General features: G+C 41.9%; 1 protein-coding gene across 1 annotated transcript; it reads left to right on the top strand.

The window, feature by feature from the left end:
* Window positions 1-228: 228 nt before the first annotated feature.
* On the top strand, window positions 229-14,901 carry LOC143825440 (vomeronasal type-2 receptor 26-like). The gene is made up of 9 exons (XM_077313471.1): window positions 229-424; window positions 1,338-1,537; window positions 3,726-3,818; window positions 4,136-4,239; window positions 5,720-6,011; window positions 8,467-9,324; window positions 10,680-10,907; window positions 12,458-12,584; window positions 14,000-14,901. Exons 1-9 carry the CDS (start codon window positions 229-231, stop codon window positions 14,899-14,901), a joined length of 3,000 nt encoding a protein of 999 aa, XP_077169586.1.
* Window positions 14,902-19,672: the final 4,771 nt, after the last annotated feature.

The following is a 19,672-nucleotide window of genomic DNA, read 5'->3' as shown; positions in this document are numbered from 1 at the left end:
CACTGCTCTCTTTGCCAGAGAAGACCGGTCTGGATACCAGACTGCCACTACCTGACTTTCAAATGACAAGCCTGCCAAGTGAACCTGCATAGTCCCAGGCAAGAGCCTCCTCTCCCTCAACTGTGCAAGATACTGAAGCACTAATCATTCAGACATCAGCCACGCCCCACTGCGTTCTCCGCATTCCACAAATTCCAGGAACCTCTTGGCCTCTCCCTCATACTTTCAATGGGTAGCTTGGGCCATAGTGCCCAAAATATCTTGGAAGATCAGTCTTCTCCAAGGGCCAGCATCTCGTCTGGAAACTCTCTTGGTTCTGGGTTCGCTATTGAGCCAATCACCAAAATCTTTCAATCTGGAAACAACTTAGGGCATCTGATATCTCATTGTCCACCATCACCGCATGACAAGCCCAGAAAGAAATGTTGGCCATTAAGCAGGTAAGAACCAGCTACAAGACCCTTTCTGATTTCGCGGTCTGCTTATTCACCACCTGGACTACCTGCCTTGTGATCACACCAAAATCTGACCCTATGGTTCCTGAATCGGTCATGCCACAGAACCACAGCTACCAGTACGGGAAATAGCTCCAAAAATGTCAAGTCACACAGGACTCCCACCTACCAGCTCTCCGGCCACCTGTGTGCACACCATTGGACCACAAACCCCAGACTGCCAGCTTTAAAATAGATATTCTACACTTCTTCACTTGCAGATAGCTGGTTGACATTAGAGTTGATCTTGCAGAGCAGTTCTCTTAGAATTCTCTCAGCACCACCTACCTCACAAGATGTTTGTTGTAGGGAAAGGAAGGGAAAGGTATTTGCAAGCTGATTTGGGACTCCTCTGGGGTGTAAAAAGCAGACAAATATGAAAATAATATAACAATCTCTCTCTCTCTCTCTCTCTCTCTCTCTCTCTCTCTCTCTCTCTCTCTCTCTCTCTAGACAAGGGTAAAATGTAAAGGTAAAGGTATCCCCTGTGCAAGCACCGGGTCATGTTCGACCCTTGGGGTGACGATCTCTAGCGTTTTCATGGCAGACTCAATACAGGGTTGTCTGCCATTTCCTTCCCCAGTCATTACCATTTTTCCTCCCAGCAAGCTGGGTACTCATTTTACCAACCTTGGAAGGACGGAAGGCTGAGTCAACCTTGAGCCGGCTGCTGGGATCTTTACCACCCTGCTCCACAAGAGTAGCTGTGTCATTTGTCCACAAGGTTACTATTCGAATTACAAGAAAAATCAATGTGTCCCAAGGATGAAAGCTTCCTTTCATATGAAGAACCTATAGGTATCTTCCTATAAACCTTGGCTATTTCGTTCTCCCTGATCACAGCTTTGCTGCTTGGAACATTTGTGAAGCACCAGGATACTCCCATAGTCAAAGCCAACAACCGCAGTCTGACCTATCTTCTTCTCATCTTCCTTGCTCATTGCTTCCTCTCTGCCTTGCTCTTCATTGGGCAGCCTGGAAAAGTGACCTGCCTTCTCCGACAAACAAGTTTTGGCATCTTATTCTCAGTAGCTATTTCTACTGTACTTGCCAAAACCATCTCTGTGGTTATGGTTTTTCTGGCTACGGAACCGGGCTCTAGGCTAAGGCCCCTGGTGGGCAAAAGACAGGCATATTCTCTTGTCCTTTCCTTGTTCCCTTGTTCAAGTAGGTACTTGTTCTTTGGATAAGTACTTCCTCTCCATTCCCAGATAAGGACCTGCATTCACCAAAGGAGACAATCATACTGGAATGTAATGAGGGCTCAGCTGCCTTGTTTTATTGTGTCCTGGGCTTCATGGGCTTCCTAGCCACTGTCAGCTTAGTAGTGGCTTTCCTAACCAGAAAGTTACCCCATTGTTTCAGTCTAGATTGGTTTCTTCCCAGTAAGTCACATGTGTGGGTCCTACCTTTGATTCAACTGTGAGATGGGTTTTCCTCGAGGAAAGAGCCTGGTCAGTTTCTCCCGCTGTGAGAGCCCTAGTTAGGAACCACAGAAGGTCTGCCTTTTCTCTACAATGGCTCTTCGGTTTAATGGCCTCTGTAGTGCCCTTCAACAGATGGCAGATGGGGCATCTACAGCATTGGTCCCTGCAAACGTTCTACATATCCAGATGTCACCCTTACACTTGTTTCTCCATCCCTAGGTCACTGGTCCAGAGGTGGGAAGATGATAGGAATCTCTTGCAGGGAGTCCCATTCGATGCTTGTTGCTCTGAGGTTTTTATCACTGCATATAATTCCCTACAGAATTGGGAGGCACATTCTGGGACTCATTCTACCCAGGCTCTCACATTGTTTTGGAATTTAAAAATTTTGATTTGGCCTTGGCTGCCTTCTCCAATATTGTATCTTGGAGTAAGATTCTAATCCAAATTGGGGGGGGGGGACTTCCTCAGTGTTTTGCCTATACAAGCAAGGGGACACCCAATTGTCTTTTCTCCCATAACACAATGGAAATTTGACTTAGTGTCGAAATATATATTCCCAAGGGGAAAAGTTTAATTAATTTTAAGTTGTTTTAGAGTTATTGTGTACTTCATCAGTATATCTAATTGTGATCAGTATACATAAGGTTACCTTAAAGTTGAAAACACTGGATTAGAAATTCCTGGAGCTTTTAGGGCAGGGCCCAAGTTTGGAAAGGGAAGAAAACTCTCTAGGCACTTTGATGTCATATGAGTCACATGCTGAAATGGCCATTTTCTCTGGGGAAACTAAATTTCTTGGCTTGACTTCATTTGTAATTCTAAGAGAATAACTTCACATTCTGATCCTTGGGGACTATCAGAATAATGTGAAGTTCTCAATCCAGGAATAATGTCAGGTGTTGGTGTTTTAGCCTGATTTCCCCTTAAAATATCACAATCGCATTACTACATATTAATTTAAATTGTGCCAATCCGAATGGCCCTTTGAGACCAAGGCCAAAACCATCAGAACTACTATAATTAGGAAGACATGCCCCATCATTACAGTTGTTGTCTTGTTGGACAAGAAATTTCCAGGGACTGCAAAAAAAAAAATAAATCACTGTATAAACCACCAATAAATTAGCAGAGCTTTGATGCATAAATACAGGGAGTCTGGAAATCTGTATATATTTATATCTATATGTAAGTTTGTTTCCCACTCATCCTGAACTGGACGGGCCAGACTAGCCCAATTTCATCAGAAGCTAATTGGGAATGGCCCTGGATTGCAGACTGCTGAGACACACCATGATTGCCCCACAGTAGCTGGCACAGGTACACCGCCCCTGTTTGTTTAATCTCCTGAAGGCACGATGAGGTATCTAGAAACTGTGTATGATTTGGAGACACTTTCTACCACTACCATGTCCCTACTGCTTGGCCCTTGGAAATTACCAAAAGAAAACCCGCATTAACTGAGTAAAACCTGGATCTAAGCAGAGTTTCTACTGGTGAGAATGAAGGAGGCATCATATTTCAGCACACATGATGGAAGCCTTGTGAGGTAGCATAGAGGGAACAGGGTAGGACTGAGTGGAAAGCTAACTGTATATAAACTCTGTCCCACAGTTAATCTTCTCTCTAATCCCTCATACTTCTCACTTGAAATTAATGGTGGGGGGAGAACATAAAGTTTTACAAAGGTATGTTCTAAAATTTTGAGAGATGGGTAATAGGGAGAACTTCCTGCTTTATTTTTACCTGAGTCACACTTCTGCGTCTTGAACCATCAAATACTTCTTTTTCAATTGCAATTCAGAAGACAAAATCAGTTTCAGGCATAGTTCTTGAAGACAGTTCCTTTAGAGCAAGTCCAGGCAAAGAAACAGCCAGTTCACTAGGCAAAGAAATTGTATTATACTGAGAGATAAATGGGATGGGGTGGAGTACACATTAACTGAACCTTCTGCTAAGATTCCCTTATAGGTTCAACTACCTCAAGGACACGGGCAGATTAAGTTGGTGATCTGTGAAAAGTCAGAACAGAACAAATGCTGAGAACCCAGCACGTGCAAGTAGACATCTGGGAATGGAAGGAAAGTGGCCATGATGAAGATGCTGATACTGCTGCTGCTGCTATTATTGCTGTGTGATGCCATATGCAAGAAGGATCCCATTCAATGCACCGCACCTGTTGACCTTCTTTCTTCTCCTCATGTGTTTTATCAGCCTGGTGACCTGGTGGTGGGTGCCATTGTTTCTCAAGTCTTCTACCTATACGACACTCCCTCCTTCAGAGAGCAGCCCAGCCAGTTGTTCGTTGGGGAACCTGTGTAAGCCATTCATGCATACTCTTTTTATTGTTTCACCATTTCCCAAAGGTTTGTCCTTTGTTAAACAGAAGGGAAGCCTGTTTTATGGACACAAAATCTGTAATTTGATGCATGGAAAATAGAGAAAGGAGCAGAGAGAGGTGCAGTGGACCGAAGGAGAAAGGGAAAGAATGAGCATGCTTCCACATGGCTCATATACTTTATCGTACAGAAGAATCATTGAGAAGAATAAGTGGTTTTGGTGGCAGAGTGCTGCCTGGAGAGAGGGATCGAGGTGCAACAACTGAAGATTAGAGGAAAATACTTTTTTTGTTTGTTTGTTTGTTTTAGTCAGGTAAAAGGAGCACCAGAACTTGAACTATTATTGTGGGAAATTAAATGAGTTAGAAAGGAGATAACTGACAGGGAACAGTTAATCTCCAAGTCAATATCTCCGTATGATATTGGAAAAGTGGAACTGAACCTTAGTAGTTGACTTGGAGAGCAGGGCATTGCATGGGAAGTCAATTGGCAAGCACCCTGAGACATAAATGGATGAGTCAGTCATCATTCATCTCTTTTCGCCTAAGAAATTTGTGGTATATCTCCCACACAGTCTTTGTATCAGTGTATTTAATGACACATCTATTCTTCATAGTAAGAATACTAAAGAGGAATGGTGGACAGTGGTGGTTAGATTTGCCACCACAAGAATAAAAGTCTTTTCCCAAAAAGCTCCCAAATATTAAATTTCATTATTTCATCATGCCAAAAAGGGAGAAAGAAACCCACTGAAAGCTAATTCATACAGATTAATTACACCATAATATGAAAACATAGGGAAAGTCAAGGACTCATTACGTTCATCTGAAACCAAAGAATTTTGACAATTAGCATAGAATCATAGAATTGTAGAGTTGGAGGGGGCCATGCAGGCCATCTAGTCCAACCCCCTGCTCAACGCAGGATCAGCCTAAAGTATCCTAAAGTATCCAAGAAAAGTGTGTATCTAACCTTTGCTTGAAGACGGCCAGGGAGGGGGAGCTCACCACCTCCTTAGGCAGCCTATTCCACTGCTGAACTACTCTGATACTCAGTGCATGTTGCACTGACATGTAAAATGTGAAGACATCATTCATATTTCAGTTGTTCCAATCTAGTGTTAAGAACGTAATGCCACAAATATTCTCACTCAGCATTTCTGAGTAGTTCAGTGTTTGCAGTACAGAGCTATGTTGCAAACCAATAATTCCCTCTTCTCCATCTCCACAATTTCATTGTACACACACAAACCATCACTGTAATTTTTTTTCCATTTCAGTGAGATAAACATTAGCTTTTGTAAATACCAAACCTCTGTTAAAAGCACAGTTATAAAGGATCAGAGGCCTAGTATGATGAAATAGCTCACTGTAGGAAGGGGGGATATAAATATGGAGAACTAATGGAAGATCTATCTTTCCTCTTTAATTTTCAAGCTGATCTATATTTCTCATTATAGATCATTTCTAAAGAATTACCAGCACATCCTGGCCTTGGTTTTTGCTGTCAAGGAGATCAATGGGAATCCCAATATCTTACCCAACATCACTTTGGGCTTCCACATTCTCAACAGCTACTATTTGGCAAGGATGACCTATAAAGCTACACTGAGCTTCCTTTCTTCACGGCACAAGTTCCTCCCCAATTTCAAATGTGGTGAACAGAGCAATCAGATTGCAGTTGTTGGAGGACTGGATTCAGAAATATCTGCCAATATGGCCACCATAGTCACCATTTACAAGATACCACAGGTAGGTCATCTGTACACAATACCTTTATTGGCATAAAGCAGATTAGCAAGATAAACAAAGATAGTCAAGATACATCAGTCAGTCAGTTTAACTTTAAAAACTGAAGACAGAAATTCAGCCATAATAAAAGTGACATCAGAATCCTTATCACTCAATAAATATTGGCAGATCAGGTCTCTTGAATGGTTTCTCCATTTCGGTATAAAAGGTATAATGTGCCTTTGCTGGACAATGAACAAGGGACAATCCAGTAAGATATGTTGGATGGTGTCAGAAGAATTTGATTCACAAGTGCATAGTCTGTTTTCAAAAGGAATCTTGGCAAATCTCCCTTGTAATACTTTGGATAGAAAGGCGTTGAGCCGAGCAAGCGAAAATGCTCTGCGATCGAGGGGATTTGCCAAGTTATAGAAATAAGCCAGCATCATCCCATGCTTCACTTGGAGACCAAGAGCACGGGGAGAGCACATTGCCGGAACACTAGGATGGACTTTTTGGAATTCCTGATCAAGTATCCTTTGTTTGATTTGGCACATAATGGAAGATTCATTCAGAGATAAGATGTAATCATAGTCAATGCTAATTTGTTGGAGTGTAGTCTGGATGGTAGAGAACCATTTAAATTTAAAAGAGTCTCTCAGTAAACAGGCTAATAGACTATCTGATCGAACCCTAAAATGCAGTTTTAGCCAATATTTGAAGGTAAAAATCCAGGCCTTAGTTTCAAGAAGATTATGGCTAATTTCAAGACATAGAGGAGTAAGGAACGCAATTTGGAGTTCCCCAAATCCGCCGAAAAAAAGGCAGACTGTAACCTTATCAAGTTTTTGTTAAAACCTGAGATCCACAGAAGGATACCATATAAAATTTGCGGAAGAATTTTTGAGTCAAACACACGACAGGCAGCTGGGACAAACTGATTACCTTTAAGGAAGAAAAACCATTTTAGATGGGTAATGGAACAGTTAGCCTGCAAAATGATCCTATTTCTATGTTTGGCCCAATGCAAATTATGTTGGAAGGTGATTCCTGAGTATTTGAACCATTTGACCTGCTTGATTTTATGACCACCAATATGCCAGTTTGAGGGAGACCACTTCTGTGCAAAGACCATCACTTTGGTTTTTTCGAAGTTTATCGATAGGTCATTGAGTTGGCAATATTCATAGAAAGCACTCAGATATCTATTCAGACCAGTTCTGGAATAGGAAAGCAATACGGTGTCATCAGCATATAGAAGAAGTGGGATTGGCAGTTTATCTCATTTTGGGGGGGATGACCATTTATGAGTCTTAGGGTTTTTGGAAGGTTGTGTAAAAAAAAGTTAAATAAATGAGGAGCAAGGACGCAGCCTTGTTTAACTCCTCTCAGGATGGGGATTTGGGTAGTAGTAATAGGCACGAATCAATATTAAGTCTATAACACATGACTGCAGGGCCTGTAAGTTGGAGCTCTTTTACCAGGCTTTGGGATGAGGCTGCGACAAGGAAGATCAGGGGCCCATTCTCACAAAGGCTAAAATATCAGGCCTGCCTCAGCTCCCCTCCCCCTCCAAAGGCACAGTAGGGGGTCTGTCAGGCTGGATGGGTGGAGTTAATTTATTCGCTGCAAGCTGGGGTTGGGCTGGGATTAATGTGGTTTTATGATTTTATGCGGGACTTTAATTATTTGTTTATTTATTTATTATTCGATTTATAGACCCACTGATCCCCAAATGGGCTCGCGGCGGTTTTCATAAAAAAACACTAAAACACATTAAAACCCTCAATATAATCTTCCCACTTAACATCAGAAAGGCACCAGTGGTCACAGCTCGAAACCCATTCCCCTTTTTTCAGCCTTGTTGGCGAGGTGACTTTTGGTGAGAGTGGGACCAGATCCAATAAGCTACTGGAGGGGATCCTCAGTTAGACTACCGGGAGACTGCCTTGGCCTCAACCATACGCCTGGCGGAAGAGCTCCATCTTGCATGCCCTGCAGAAAGCTGGCAACTCCAGCAGGATCCTCAGCTCTTCTAGGAGCTCATTCCACCAGGTTGGGGCCAGAACCAAAAAGGCCCTGGCCCGGGTTGAGGCCAGGTGAACATCCCGTGGGCCTGGGACAACCAGCAGATTCATACCCTCAGAGCAGAGGGCTCTGCGGGGGGAATAAGCAACCAAGCGGTCCCGCAGGTAAGTGGGACCCAGGCCACATATGGCCTTAAAGGTTAAGACCAAAACCTTGAACTTGACTAGGAAACAGACTGGTAAGCAGTGCAGATGATGCAGCACTGGCTGAATATGGGCCCTCCAAGGTGTTCTAGTGAGGACCCTAGCAGCCACCTTTTTGTAACCTGCTGCAAGGCAACTAGCATGGCAGCAGTGGGTAATAAATGTAAGGATGATGATAGTGCTGATGGTGGTGCCTGAATGGTATGATTCATTTCATATTGAAAAAGAAGTATACTTTTTCCTAGCTCACTTATGGATCATTTTCACCAGGAGAAGTTAACCATTTGCTCATTTCTTCGATGTATCAGATGGTCCCAAATGAAGCCAGTCAGTATATGGGAGTTATCAGGTTGTTTCACCACTTCAGATGGACATGGATTGTGCTCCTTGCTGCAGACGATGACAGTGGGGACAGGTTCTTGCAGATCATGGTTCCAATGCTTTCTGAGAATAGCATCTGTATTGACTTCAGTATGAGAATACCAAAGCAGACTTATTTTCAAGATGTGGTGGATGTGCTGATGAAACAGGCTGACTATTTAACTGTTTACACTGAAACCAAAGCCAATGTGCATTTTGTATATGGAGAAAATTCATCAATGATTGTTTTGCGAGTAATGTTGTTTTTAGGAACCTTTGTTTCATTGCCTCCCTTGCATAAGGTGTGGATCGTCACATGCCACTGGGATTTTGAATCAGTGTCTGCTCAAAGGGCTTGGGATGTAGACACCTTCCATGGTGCCCTATCCCTTGCAGTTCACTCCAATCAGCCACCAGGATTCAAAACATTTCTGCAGTCCATAAGGCCCTCCTGGGCAAAAGGGGATGGTTTTATTGAGAACTTTTGGGAGCAGGCATTCGGTTGTTCACTAAGAAATCCAGATGTTCATGGGGACAGCAAGAGAATGTGCTCTGGAGAGGAGAAGCTGGATTCTATTCCAGTCATTTTGTTTGAAATGAGGATGACAGGCCACAGCTATAATGTCTACAATGCTGTCTATGCAGTCGCACAGGCTTTGAATGCCCTCTACATTCTGGGATCTAAATGCAGAACAAGAGAAAACGAGAAGAATCTGATCTTCTATAATGTGCAAGCCTGGCAGGTAAATGCTTCTCAAACTGTAATCCCAAAGACACCCTTTTTTCTTTCACAGGAGGCTTCTATCCCCATGTCCAGATTTTGGGGAAAAAATTCCAGACATGTATCCAGTACCAGGACAGATAACCTAATATACAAAATCATAAAGAACAATGAAATGGATACAATGTAAGTAGAAGGAATCAGTGAAGAAAAAAATAATTCATAGCAAGCAATTATTTGTAGATCGTCTTCCTCTGTTACTGAGGGGACACAGATCAGGTTCGCTGGAGGTCATGGTCACTGGACAGCAGAGTTGATGTACTGCGGAGCTGATTCTTTAGGAAACACGGGCTATTGATCTCACTTTCTTCCCATTCACCAGAATTAGCTTTCCCTCTTATTTCTCTTATCCACTATGCAGGGGAAACGATTCCTTTTCCTGTCCCAATGAGGCTTTTTCCCAATAGTTCCACTCCTCGTTGCCAGACTTCCCAGTCTTCCGTCTGTAGGTAAACTATGCAGGGGTAAACTCTCCACAGACAGAGTTCAATAGTACTTGTTCTATTTCTGACAACAGTTCCCTTTCTGCTTAACTGATACAGAACTATCAAAACCCTTTGTTCAGCCTGTAACTCAAGGATATCTGAGAGCCAACTTGTTGTAGTGGTTAGGAGTATGGACTTCTAATCTGGTGAGCCAAGTTTTTTTTATTTATTTTTATTTTTATTTATTGTATTTATATACCGCCTGCCCGGAAGGTTTGATTCCGCGCTCCCCCACATGCAACCAGCTAGCTGACCTTGGGTTTGCCACAGCACTGATAAAGCTGTTCTGACCAAGCAATAATATCAGGGCTCTCTTGGCCTCACCCACCTTACAGAGTGTCTGTTGTGGGGAGAGGAAAGAAAAGGCGAATGTAAGTCGCTTGGAAACTCCTTTAGGTAGAGAAAAGCGGCATATAAAGACCAACTATTCTTCTTCTTCTTCTTCCCATAAGAGGTAGAAACTCATGGAGTGCATTACATCCAACCAAACATCCAACCAAAGCAACACAGGGATCAAAAACCATCACCAAAGGAAGCCTCTTAGGGAAGGTTCATATGTGGTTCACCAGTCAAGACTGGCTAAAATCCTGTATACTAGAGAGCTCTGAGTCTCAATTGGGAAAGATACCAATTGATGACCCTAATACTTTACCACGCCAAAAGAGGTTAATTCATTAAACTCAGTTTTGCATTATTATTACTGAATGAATAATACCACTGTCTTTTCAGGATAGGACAGGATACCATTTGTCCCAATATCTTTAGGACATATTCTGGATCTTGGTCATTCCTGATATTGCTTACATTTTATTTCATGTTTTTTTTTTCTCAGCTGCATCTTTTTTTAAGGACCATCACATTCAACAACAGTGCTGGTGACACAATACATTTTAATGAAAATGGGGAACTGAAGAGTGGTTTTGATGTTACAAACTGGGTCATTTTCCCAAATGGCTCCTTCATTAGACTGAAAGTTGGAAGACTTGATCCTTGGGCTCCTCATGGAGAAGAATTGACCATTCATGATGATCAAATTGTGTGGCACAGAACATTTAATCAGGTGGGATATCTTCATTCATAGACAAAATTCTCTTTTTCATTTGCTTTGCAATTCGACTATGGAATGAGGTAAAAGTCAGTTCCAGGGGATGGATCTTCCTAGCATATTTATTCAAAGTCACCCCAGTCACATACGTCTCTTAACTGCATCTCAGAGAGGTTATCTTCAGGCATGTCCCATGCCTGTCAGCTTTGTCCATTATGGTAAAATATAATTTTGGTAATAGATAATTCATTATGAAAAGTCATCCGTTATTTTTCTCTGTGGAATGTATTACAAGGATCAGAATGCTTCTCAAACTGTACATCCCAGTCAGATGAGTCAGAATGTAACACAGTGTTCACAAGATTAAGGTTTCAGTTGCTGTATCAATACCCACATGTTTCTTCTTCTTGTGATAGTGTTGCTCTTCTTGCAGTGGTTACCTCATTTCTACCTGTATCCGATTTCCCACATGATGTCATCTTTCTTTCCTTCTAAAAGTCTCAAAATCGTCTCCCTGTTCACCCTTTCCTTCCATCTCATTCAACAACCAATCTTTCTTTTGTCTGCTCTTCCAAATCTTCAATTTATTGGCTTCTTTATTACTCTGTTTTCTCTCCACCTTAAATAATTCTCCTTTATGCCATTTTACCCATGGTATTCTACATGTGTTGGGTAATGTACTTTCAGTGTGTTTTTTTCAGGTAGATTTTCCTGTGCTAAATTTTAATATTGAGATCTAAAATTCTAAAAGTGCATTACTCAGTGTGTGTGAAACGGGCTGAGAGAAATTGACTTGCACAAGGTCCCCCAGCAAGCTTCTAAGGAAGAATGGAGATTTCACTCAGGATCTATCCCTGGCCCACACCTTCAAAACTGGTGCAGTAGCAAATCATTCAGGGAAGCTGTGCGGTGGCCACTTAGGGCTCTGGCAATTCACAGAAATTGGGCACAGACGTCCTCTGGGCTCAGGCAAATTTTTTAGCATCCAGTCATCAGTAGCCATTGGTGACTCATACTAATCACAGGGTAACAAGTTCCCCATTGGTTATTAGTATGACTGACTTCATACTGATTAAGAAAGATGAGTATATTGTATTTTTTTCTTTAGAAGTTAGCTTAGAACATCATTTTCCTCACCTATATTTAATTCTCGCAGTAACAACAACATGGTAAGGAAGATTAGGGAAAAACTTGTCTACAATAAAACCAGTAAGCTTTCATGGCTCTGGGATTTAAAATGAGACATTTTCCTAAGAACACAAGTCTGGCATTGAGGTTAAGACCAGGGGCCTCTAATCTGGAGAACACACTTTGATTCCCCAGTCTTCCACTTGAAGCCAGCTGGAAGACCTTGGGCCAGTCACATTTCTCTCAGAGCTCCCTCAAACTCACCTACCTCATAGGTTACCAGTTGTGGGAGAGTAAGGGTAGGCGATTGTAAGTCGCTTTTAGAAGCTCCAGAAAGGAAAGGGTGGATAAAATAACAGCGGTTTTTCAGGTGGTTCTCCTCTGAGGTTCTCAGTGACACGTTGTGGGTTCCAATCCCCTTTTCTGCTTATGGGCAGGTTCTACCACTCTCTGTGTGCAATGACCACTGCCTTGCTGGCTCCAGCCGACAAAAGAAGGAGGGAAAGAAATTTTGCTGCTACGACTGTGTTCCGTGTCCAGATGGGATGATCTCTGAGCAGATAGGTAGGAAACAGAACTAACAGAGATGTCAATCATACACATTACTATATTCAACTAGTCCCAATATAAGTTCATGGCCCATGAAATACTTGATCTCTAGAGTCTGGGCATACCCTTTTCTTGTTGCTTGCTTTTCTGGTTGATTAATAAGGAAGTAAGACCAGATGTATTTTGACTCTAAGGGCTTTTCTGCACATGTGTAAAAATAGCATCACACCAGCTGAGTGGTGTAACACTAAATAAAATCACGCCACCTGGCCCCTCCTCACCTTTCCTTCTGTCTCGCTCTTCTCTGCCACCATTTTGTGCTTCTCCCCCTTCACAAGTGCTGCGGGTAATGGCAAAAGAGAGCAACTAGATTTACATAGATCTCTCACTCAAGCCTCTTGTGGCGCAGAGTGGTAAGGCAGCCATCTGAGTTAAGAGAGGAGTTAAGAGAGGCATGCTTTGTGCTACCACATTGTGGATATTTTTTTTTTACCTTTGCCTGTACAATTGAATGTCTATTAGTTGCTCCAGGCAATTCACTTGAAAATACAAAACAAAACTGCGTTCTGCTGCCACTGCCTCTCCCATGTCCCCACTCTCTCTCACGGACACGCAGACTCCCCCATGTGATCCAATGGGGAGGCATCTTCAAAGGAGAGACATTTTGAGAAAAATTCTTTCTTCCATCAAGATAACTTATACTATAAAATATTTTTCTAAAATTATTGCTGAGATTTCCTCCTAATCGTCAAATCCCAGTTCATTTATTATTTATTTATTATTTATTTTCTAGCCTGCCACTCCCAAATGGGGCTCAAGACAGGTAACATTTCCCCATAAATCTCCCATAGGATCCAGCATATAAAATATACAACACATAAATATAGTTCAATATACCTGGCAAATATAAAAACCCATCTTGCCCTTATCCAAACCAGATAGCATCCCTTGTCAGGGGTTGTGATGATTAGCCTGATGTCCCGGGTTAGCCTGTGGAGGGGCCCCTGATCTTATCTGCCCTGGCCTCAATTAAGGACATAGCAGAATAGTGCTGTTTTACAGGCTCTGCAGAACTGTGACAGTTCTGCTAGAACTGAATATTACACAATACTACACACACATTCAGTGAAATCCAAAAAAAACGAATTACTACAGCAGGATAAAAAGAGATATTCTATACTTCTCCAGTTGCAGCCAGCTGGATGATCTTGGCCTGTTCCCACTTCTCTTAGAGTTGACCTTGCAGAACATTTCTCTTAGAATTCTCTCAGCATCACATACCTCACAACATGTCTGTTGTGGGGAAAGAAAAGGCAAGGTGTTTGTAAGCTGATTTGGGACTCCTCTGGAGTGTGAAAAACAGACAAATCTGGAAATAATATAACAATCTCTCTCTCTCTTTGTCTGTCTGTTGGTCTCTCTCTTTCTAGACATGGATAGCTGCGTCATTTGTCCACAAGATCACTATTCGAATGACAACAAAAATCAATGTGTCCTCAAGGATGTAAGCTTCCTTTCTTATGAAGATCCCATAGGTACCCTCCTAGCAACCATGGCTATTTTGTTCTTCCTGATCACAGCTTTAGTTCTTGGGACATTTTTGAAGTACCAGGATACCCCCATAGTCAAAGCCAATAACCGAAATCTGACCTATCTTCTTCTAATCTCCATTGCTCATTGCTTCCTTTCCGCATTGCTCTTCATTGGGCAGCCTGGAAAAATGACCTGCCTTCTCCGACAAACAAGTTTTGGCATCATATTCTCGGTAGCTATTTCTAGTGTACTGGCCAAAACGCTCACTGTGGTTCTGGCCTTTGTGGCTACTAAACCAGGCTCTAGGCTAAGGCCATTGGTGGGGAAAAGACAGGCATATTCTCTGGTCTTTGCTTGCTCCCTTGTTCAAGTAGGCATTTGTGTTCTTTGGATCAGTACTTCCTCTCCTTTCCCAGATAAGGACCTGCATTCACTGAAGGAGACACTAATACTGGAATGTAATGAGGGCTCACTTGCTATGTTTTTCTGTGTCTTGGGCTACATGGGCTTTCTAGCTGCCGTCAGCTTTATGGTGGCTTTCCTAGCTAGGAAGTTACCTGACAGTTTCAATGAAGCCAAGTTTATCACTTTCAGCATGTTGCTCTTTTGCAGTGTTTGGCTGTCTTTTATTCCAAGCTACTTGAGCACCAAAGGGAAATCAATAGTGGCTGTGGAGATCTTCTCCATCTTAATCTCTAGTGCCGGCTTACTTGGTTGCATTTTTCTCCCCAAATGTTATATCATTGTTCTTAGGCCTGAACTAAACAATAGAAAGATGCTTGGAAAGAAGAAATATTGATAATTATTCAGTAAGACAATTTGCCTGGAACAGTAATGCATTGTTTAATCCTCAAGGCCTAAATATATACAAAAACTAATTTAGTTCATTACCATAATTTTCCTGAATGGTTACACATAGCCAGAGTTCTTAGGCATTACCAGAAATGTCTCCATCGTAACCCCAACCAGTGCAGTTTTTAACATTTTGGTCCTCAGTTTTACCACTGCAAAATACATTCAGAGTTTATTTAATTCTCTGAATTTCCCTTTCAATAGAAATTATCTCCTCCAATTTAATCCTTTCATGAGAACAGGACATGCAATCACTGCTAGAAACATCCCCAGAGGGGGAAAAATCACTGAAAGAGTCTGTGCTGAGCTTTGAGCGCTTAGAATAGTCGACATACAACTCCAAATTTATGAAAATTACTTCCCACTGGAGTGTCTTTTGGACAAGGAAAGGGGCCAGGGAAGAACAAGAGACGTTTTCTTCCCATGTGTCATTCCTCCTAAGGAAAATCAAGTTCTCTGGTCTGCAAATGGCATTATTTAAACTGATGTATGACTATGGATGCCTGAATCTAGGTGGGACATGACAATGCCCCAGAACCATAGTTTGAAAAGATGTCTGCTTAGATCATGGGCTGTATGGCATTATATAACATTGGTGTCCCTCCCTTGACTCTCTGGGCCCTCTCATTCCAGGCCCTGAGTAATCTGTCTTATTGTAATGGAAAATCCATTCCATTTTTTCTTTGCAACTCTTTTCCTTATGTAATGTATTTCAATTGAGCCTATGCAAATCAATTGGCATTCGTGCCTTCCATTATTTGCGATAGATTGATCAATTGTTATTGCACGTGCCCAGAGAAAACAAGGGGGCAGTTATGATTTTCCAATGATTCTGGAAATACAACCCATTTGTGGTTAATGAGAAGGGCAGGAACCAAAGCCTATTCATGGAATTTGCCTTTAGATTCAACTAGTGCAGACAGACAGGTGCAAAAACAATTTGCCTCCCCAGAGACCAGTACGAGGGAATTCCAGAGAGTACGATCAACTGCAGAAATGGCCCAAGTCATGTAGAATAAGAGTTGGTTCTTATATGCTGCTTTTCTTTACCAAGAGTCTTAAAGCAGCTTTCAGTCACTTTCCCTTCCCTCTCCCCAAAACAGACACCTTGTGAGGGAGGTGTGCCTGAGAGAGCCAGGATATTACTGCTCAGTCAGAACAGCTTTATCATTGCTGTGGCAAGCCCAAGGTCACACAGCTGGCTGCATATGGGGGAGCACAGAATCACATCTGGCTTGCCAGATTAGAAGTCCGCATTCCTAACCACTACACCAAGCTGTAAGATATTGGGCTAAAGAAGAAAAGTACCATGATATTTTTTGCAGCCATGTATCAGGATTTTCGTCTAGATAAGAACAAATATGTAAAAGTTCCACCACCTATCTCTACTATCTTGGACTCAGGAAAAAAAGGAGAGTACTTGAGGACAGATATCAAAAAATATCCCTCCATCAGAAACAATCCCCCCTGCCCTAGAAATCAGGACAAAACATTTTTAACTCCACTGCCCCAATTATAATATAGTTTGTGAGAAAACAATACGAATCATACTAGAGAGGTACTGAGATCTGACAGCAAAAGAAAAGATAAAGAAACTTGTAAGTGATAAGAACCCCGGAACTACCCTTTGTACTGCTAATTTCTGTGTTGCCACCTTTAAGATACACTCAAATTTCACAGGGAACTAAATTTTGGCGCATTTTTATAATAGTCATAAATTTGCAAATGTTGTATAAATTACTGCGTATTTATGTTTTTATGAGCCTTAGTTTTAAATCCACTCAACATTTTACTTTGCATTTCTTGTTCCAGCCTAAGCGACTGTAAATAAAATTTGCTTCTTTGTTTCAATGCATTGGTGTAGCCAAAGACCATGTATATCTCTCAACTGTCAGGATCTTCGACTCTGGAATAAGCAACCTTGTTCTGTGAATCAAAAGTTCTTTCATCAGTAGCGAAAGAATCCTTGGATGTACATTGTCAGTTCTGACTCACAGCAGTGAAGCAAAGAGTTATACATCCTTGGGAGGAATAGCCCCTCCCTTTGGAATGTCATCTATCTACAAAATTTAATTCAAAAAGGCCTCAAAACCTTTACTACAAACCCATACATCACAGTTTACAATCCATAGATAAAAGGGGATATATACAAAAGGCTTACATCTATATTAATATGTACATATTTACATATACTGAACAGTAAGATAGATTTTATGAAACGTGACTGTTAAACAAGTACGTCACGGTTGGCGCCAAATAGAATCTCTGTGGGAAATAAATTACATGGGGGCCTTCCAGAGATGAGCCAGCTTGAGGCTCAAGGTTACTTGGCCAGAAATTCTTATCAGTTCAAAGGCAATTCGCAGGGAACAGAGATAAGTGTAAACTGTTTCCCAACTCCAGGTGAGGGCTGGAGTCTTAGCACCTAAATTACGGCCAATGACAACCTGACATTGATTCTGATTCTGACGCGCAGCAAAGAACCTTCTGAAACAAAGTACACGCAGCAAAACTCCATAGGCACACAGAAGCAGGGTTGGGGGGGGGCAGTCTGGAAATTCATACAATAAAACCACAATTATTTGTCAGAACAAACCTCGTTCTGACAAACGCCGTAGGAGCTGGTTGTGCACTAGGGAGAAACCCCATGTGCAAGCATTAAAGGTATAGATAAAGATATCCCCTGTGCAAGCACCGAGTCATGTCTGACCCTTGGGGTGACGCCCTCCAGCGTTTTCATGGCAGACTCAATACGGGGTGGTTTGCCAGTGCCTTCCCCAGTCATTACCGTTTACCCCCCAGCAAGCTGGGTACTCATTTTACCGACCTCAGAAGGATGGAAGGCTGAGTCAACCTTGAGCCGGCTGCTGGGATTGAACTCCCAGTCTCATGGGCAGCGCTTCAGACTGCATGTCTGCTGCCTTACCACCCTGCACCACGAGAGGGTCTTGTACCGAACTTGCTGGGGGGTAACCGGTAATGACTGGGGAAGGCACTGGCAAACCACCCCGTATTGAGTCTGCCATGAAAACGCTAGAGGGGATCACTCCAAGGGTCAGACATGACTCGGTGCTTGCACAAGGGATACCTTTACCTTTTATGTGCAAGCATTATAAGATGTTATTAACATGATATTATTTTCGATTAAAATTGGGTAAAGTGTGTGTGAGGTTTTTAATGTCATAGTTCTAAAACATACTTTGCTTTTCTTTCAAAATAAAAATAAATATTACATTTGATTAAGTAGAAAAATTATCGAATTATTTGATATGCAATTTGGGAAGGATGAATCTACTCCAAGGAAACATGGGGAATCATACTCCCGCCTGGAATCTTTCCTGTCCTATCATAATATAATGTAATATTGTTTTAGAGTAGAAATCTATATTTCCAAGATGAAATGCATAATTAATTTTAAGGAGTCTTAAGGTTATGTGGTATTTTATTAGAATACTTCATTGAGATCATTAGATATAAGGTGACCTTAAGGTTGCCAATGAAACTCCTAGAGATTTTAGGGCAGGGCCCAAGAAGAGCAGAATTTGGGAAGTGAATGGAGCTTCCTACAGACATTGATGCCATAGAAGTCACATGCTGAAGCGGCCATTTTCTCTGGGAAAACTAATCTCTGAAGTCTGGAGATCACTGTTGTAATTCTGGGAGACCACCAGCCCTCCAGCTGGAGGTTGGGAACTTTATAGTACTGATTCTTTAGCCACTGGTATAGATCGATTTCAAATTCAATGCTAAATTCTGCTTACAATCAGCAAAGAATAACAGAGGATAATGCCATGACAAGTTTTAATTATTATTACAGTCTAACTGTATATGGGAATATCAGAAAAATCCTAAATTCACCAAAGCATGTACACTGACAGGCTACGTGTTTTAGCCTGCTATCTTGTTAAATTATTACAGTGGTGTTCATACATACTAATTTAAATTGTGCCAACTCCAACTGCCTTTGAGACCAAAATCAAGACCATCTGCACTACTATAGTTAGGAAGGCATGCCCAGTAATTACAGCTTTTGGCTTGCTGGACACGAAATCTCAGGGGACATGGTGGGGGTGAGGGGAATCACTGTGTATAAAATCCCTGTAAATTACCAGGGCTTTGATGCATAGATACTGCAAGCCCTGTATGAATGTTTATTTATTTTGTAAAGTTGTTTCCCAGTCATTCTGATCTGGATAGTCCAGACTACCCCTTTTCTTCAGTGGGATCAGACCTGAATTGCAGACCACTGAGAACTTAAATGACTGCTGTATAAGGCTGCAAAGGTAAAGCACCTCCATTGGTCTATTCTCCTAAAGCCCCTGTGTGGTATCCAAAAATTGGATGTGATTTGAAGGTACTTTCTACCACCACCATGTCCTCTCTGGTCCACCCTTATAAATCCTCCTCCCCAAACACCCAAGAGCTGAGTAAATGTTTGATCTAATCATTGTTTCTCCTGATGTCAATGAAGGGGGCATCATATTTGAACACATATAGGGGATATGTCATGGGTCCCACACGGGCAAATGCCTTGTCAGGTAGGGGCTGTAGCGTAGAGGGAACTGGGTAAAACTTAGTGGAAAAGCTTGCTGGTTTCTATCTGAGTCCCATAAATAATCTCCTATTTTATTCCTTGTGTTTCTCACTTCCAATTTATGTTTGTGTGTGTGTGTGGGGGGGGAGAACATATTTTACACAGTTCTATGGTGTGTTTTATA

The sequence above is a fragment of the Paroedura picta genome, chromosome 16, assembly GCF_049243985.1.
Source record: "Paroedura picta isolate Pp20150507F chromosome 16, Ppicta_v3.0, whole genome shotgun sequence".
NCBI classification, from domain to species: Eukaryota; Metazoa; Chordata; class Lepidosauria; order Squamata; family Gekkonidae; genus Paroedura; species Paroedura picta.
Note: the sequence above shows the minus strand (reverse complement) of the source record. Positions and strands in the feature narration are given on the sequence as shown.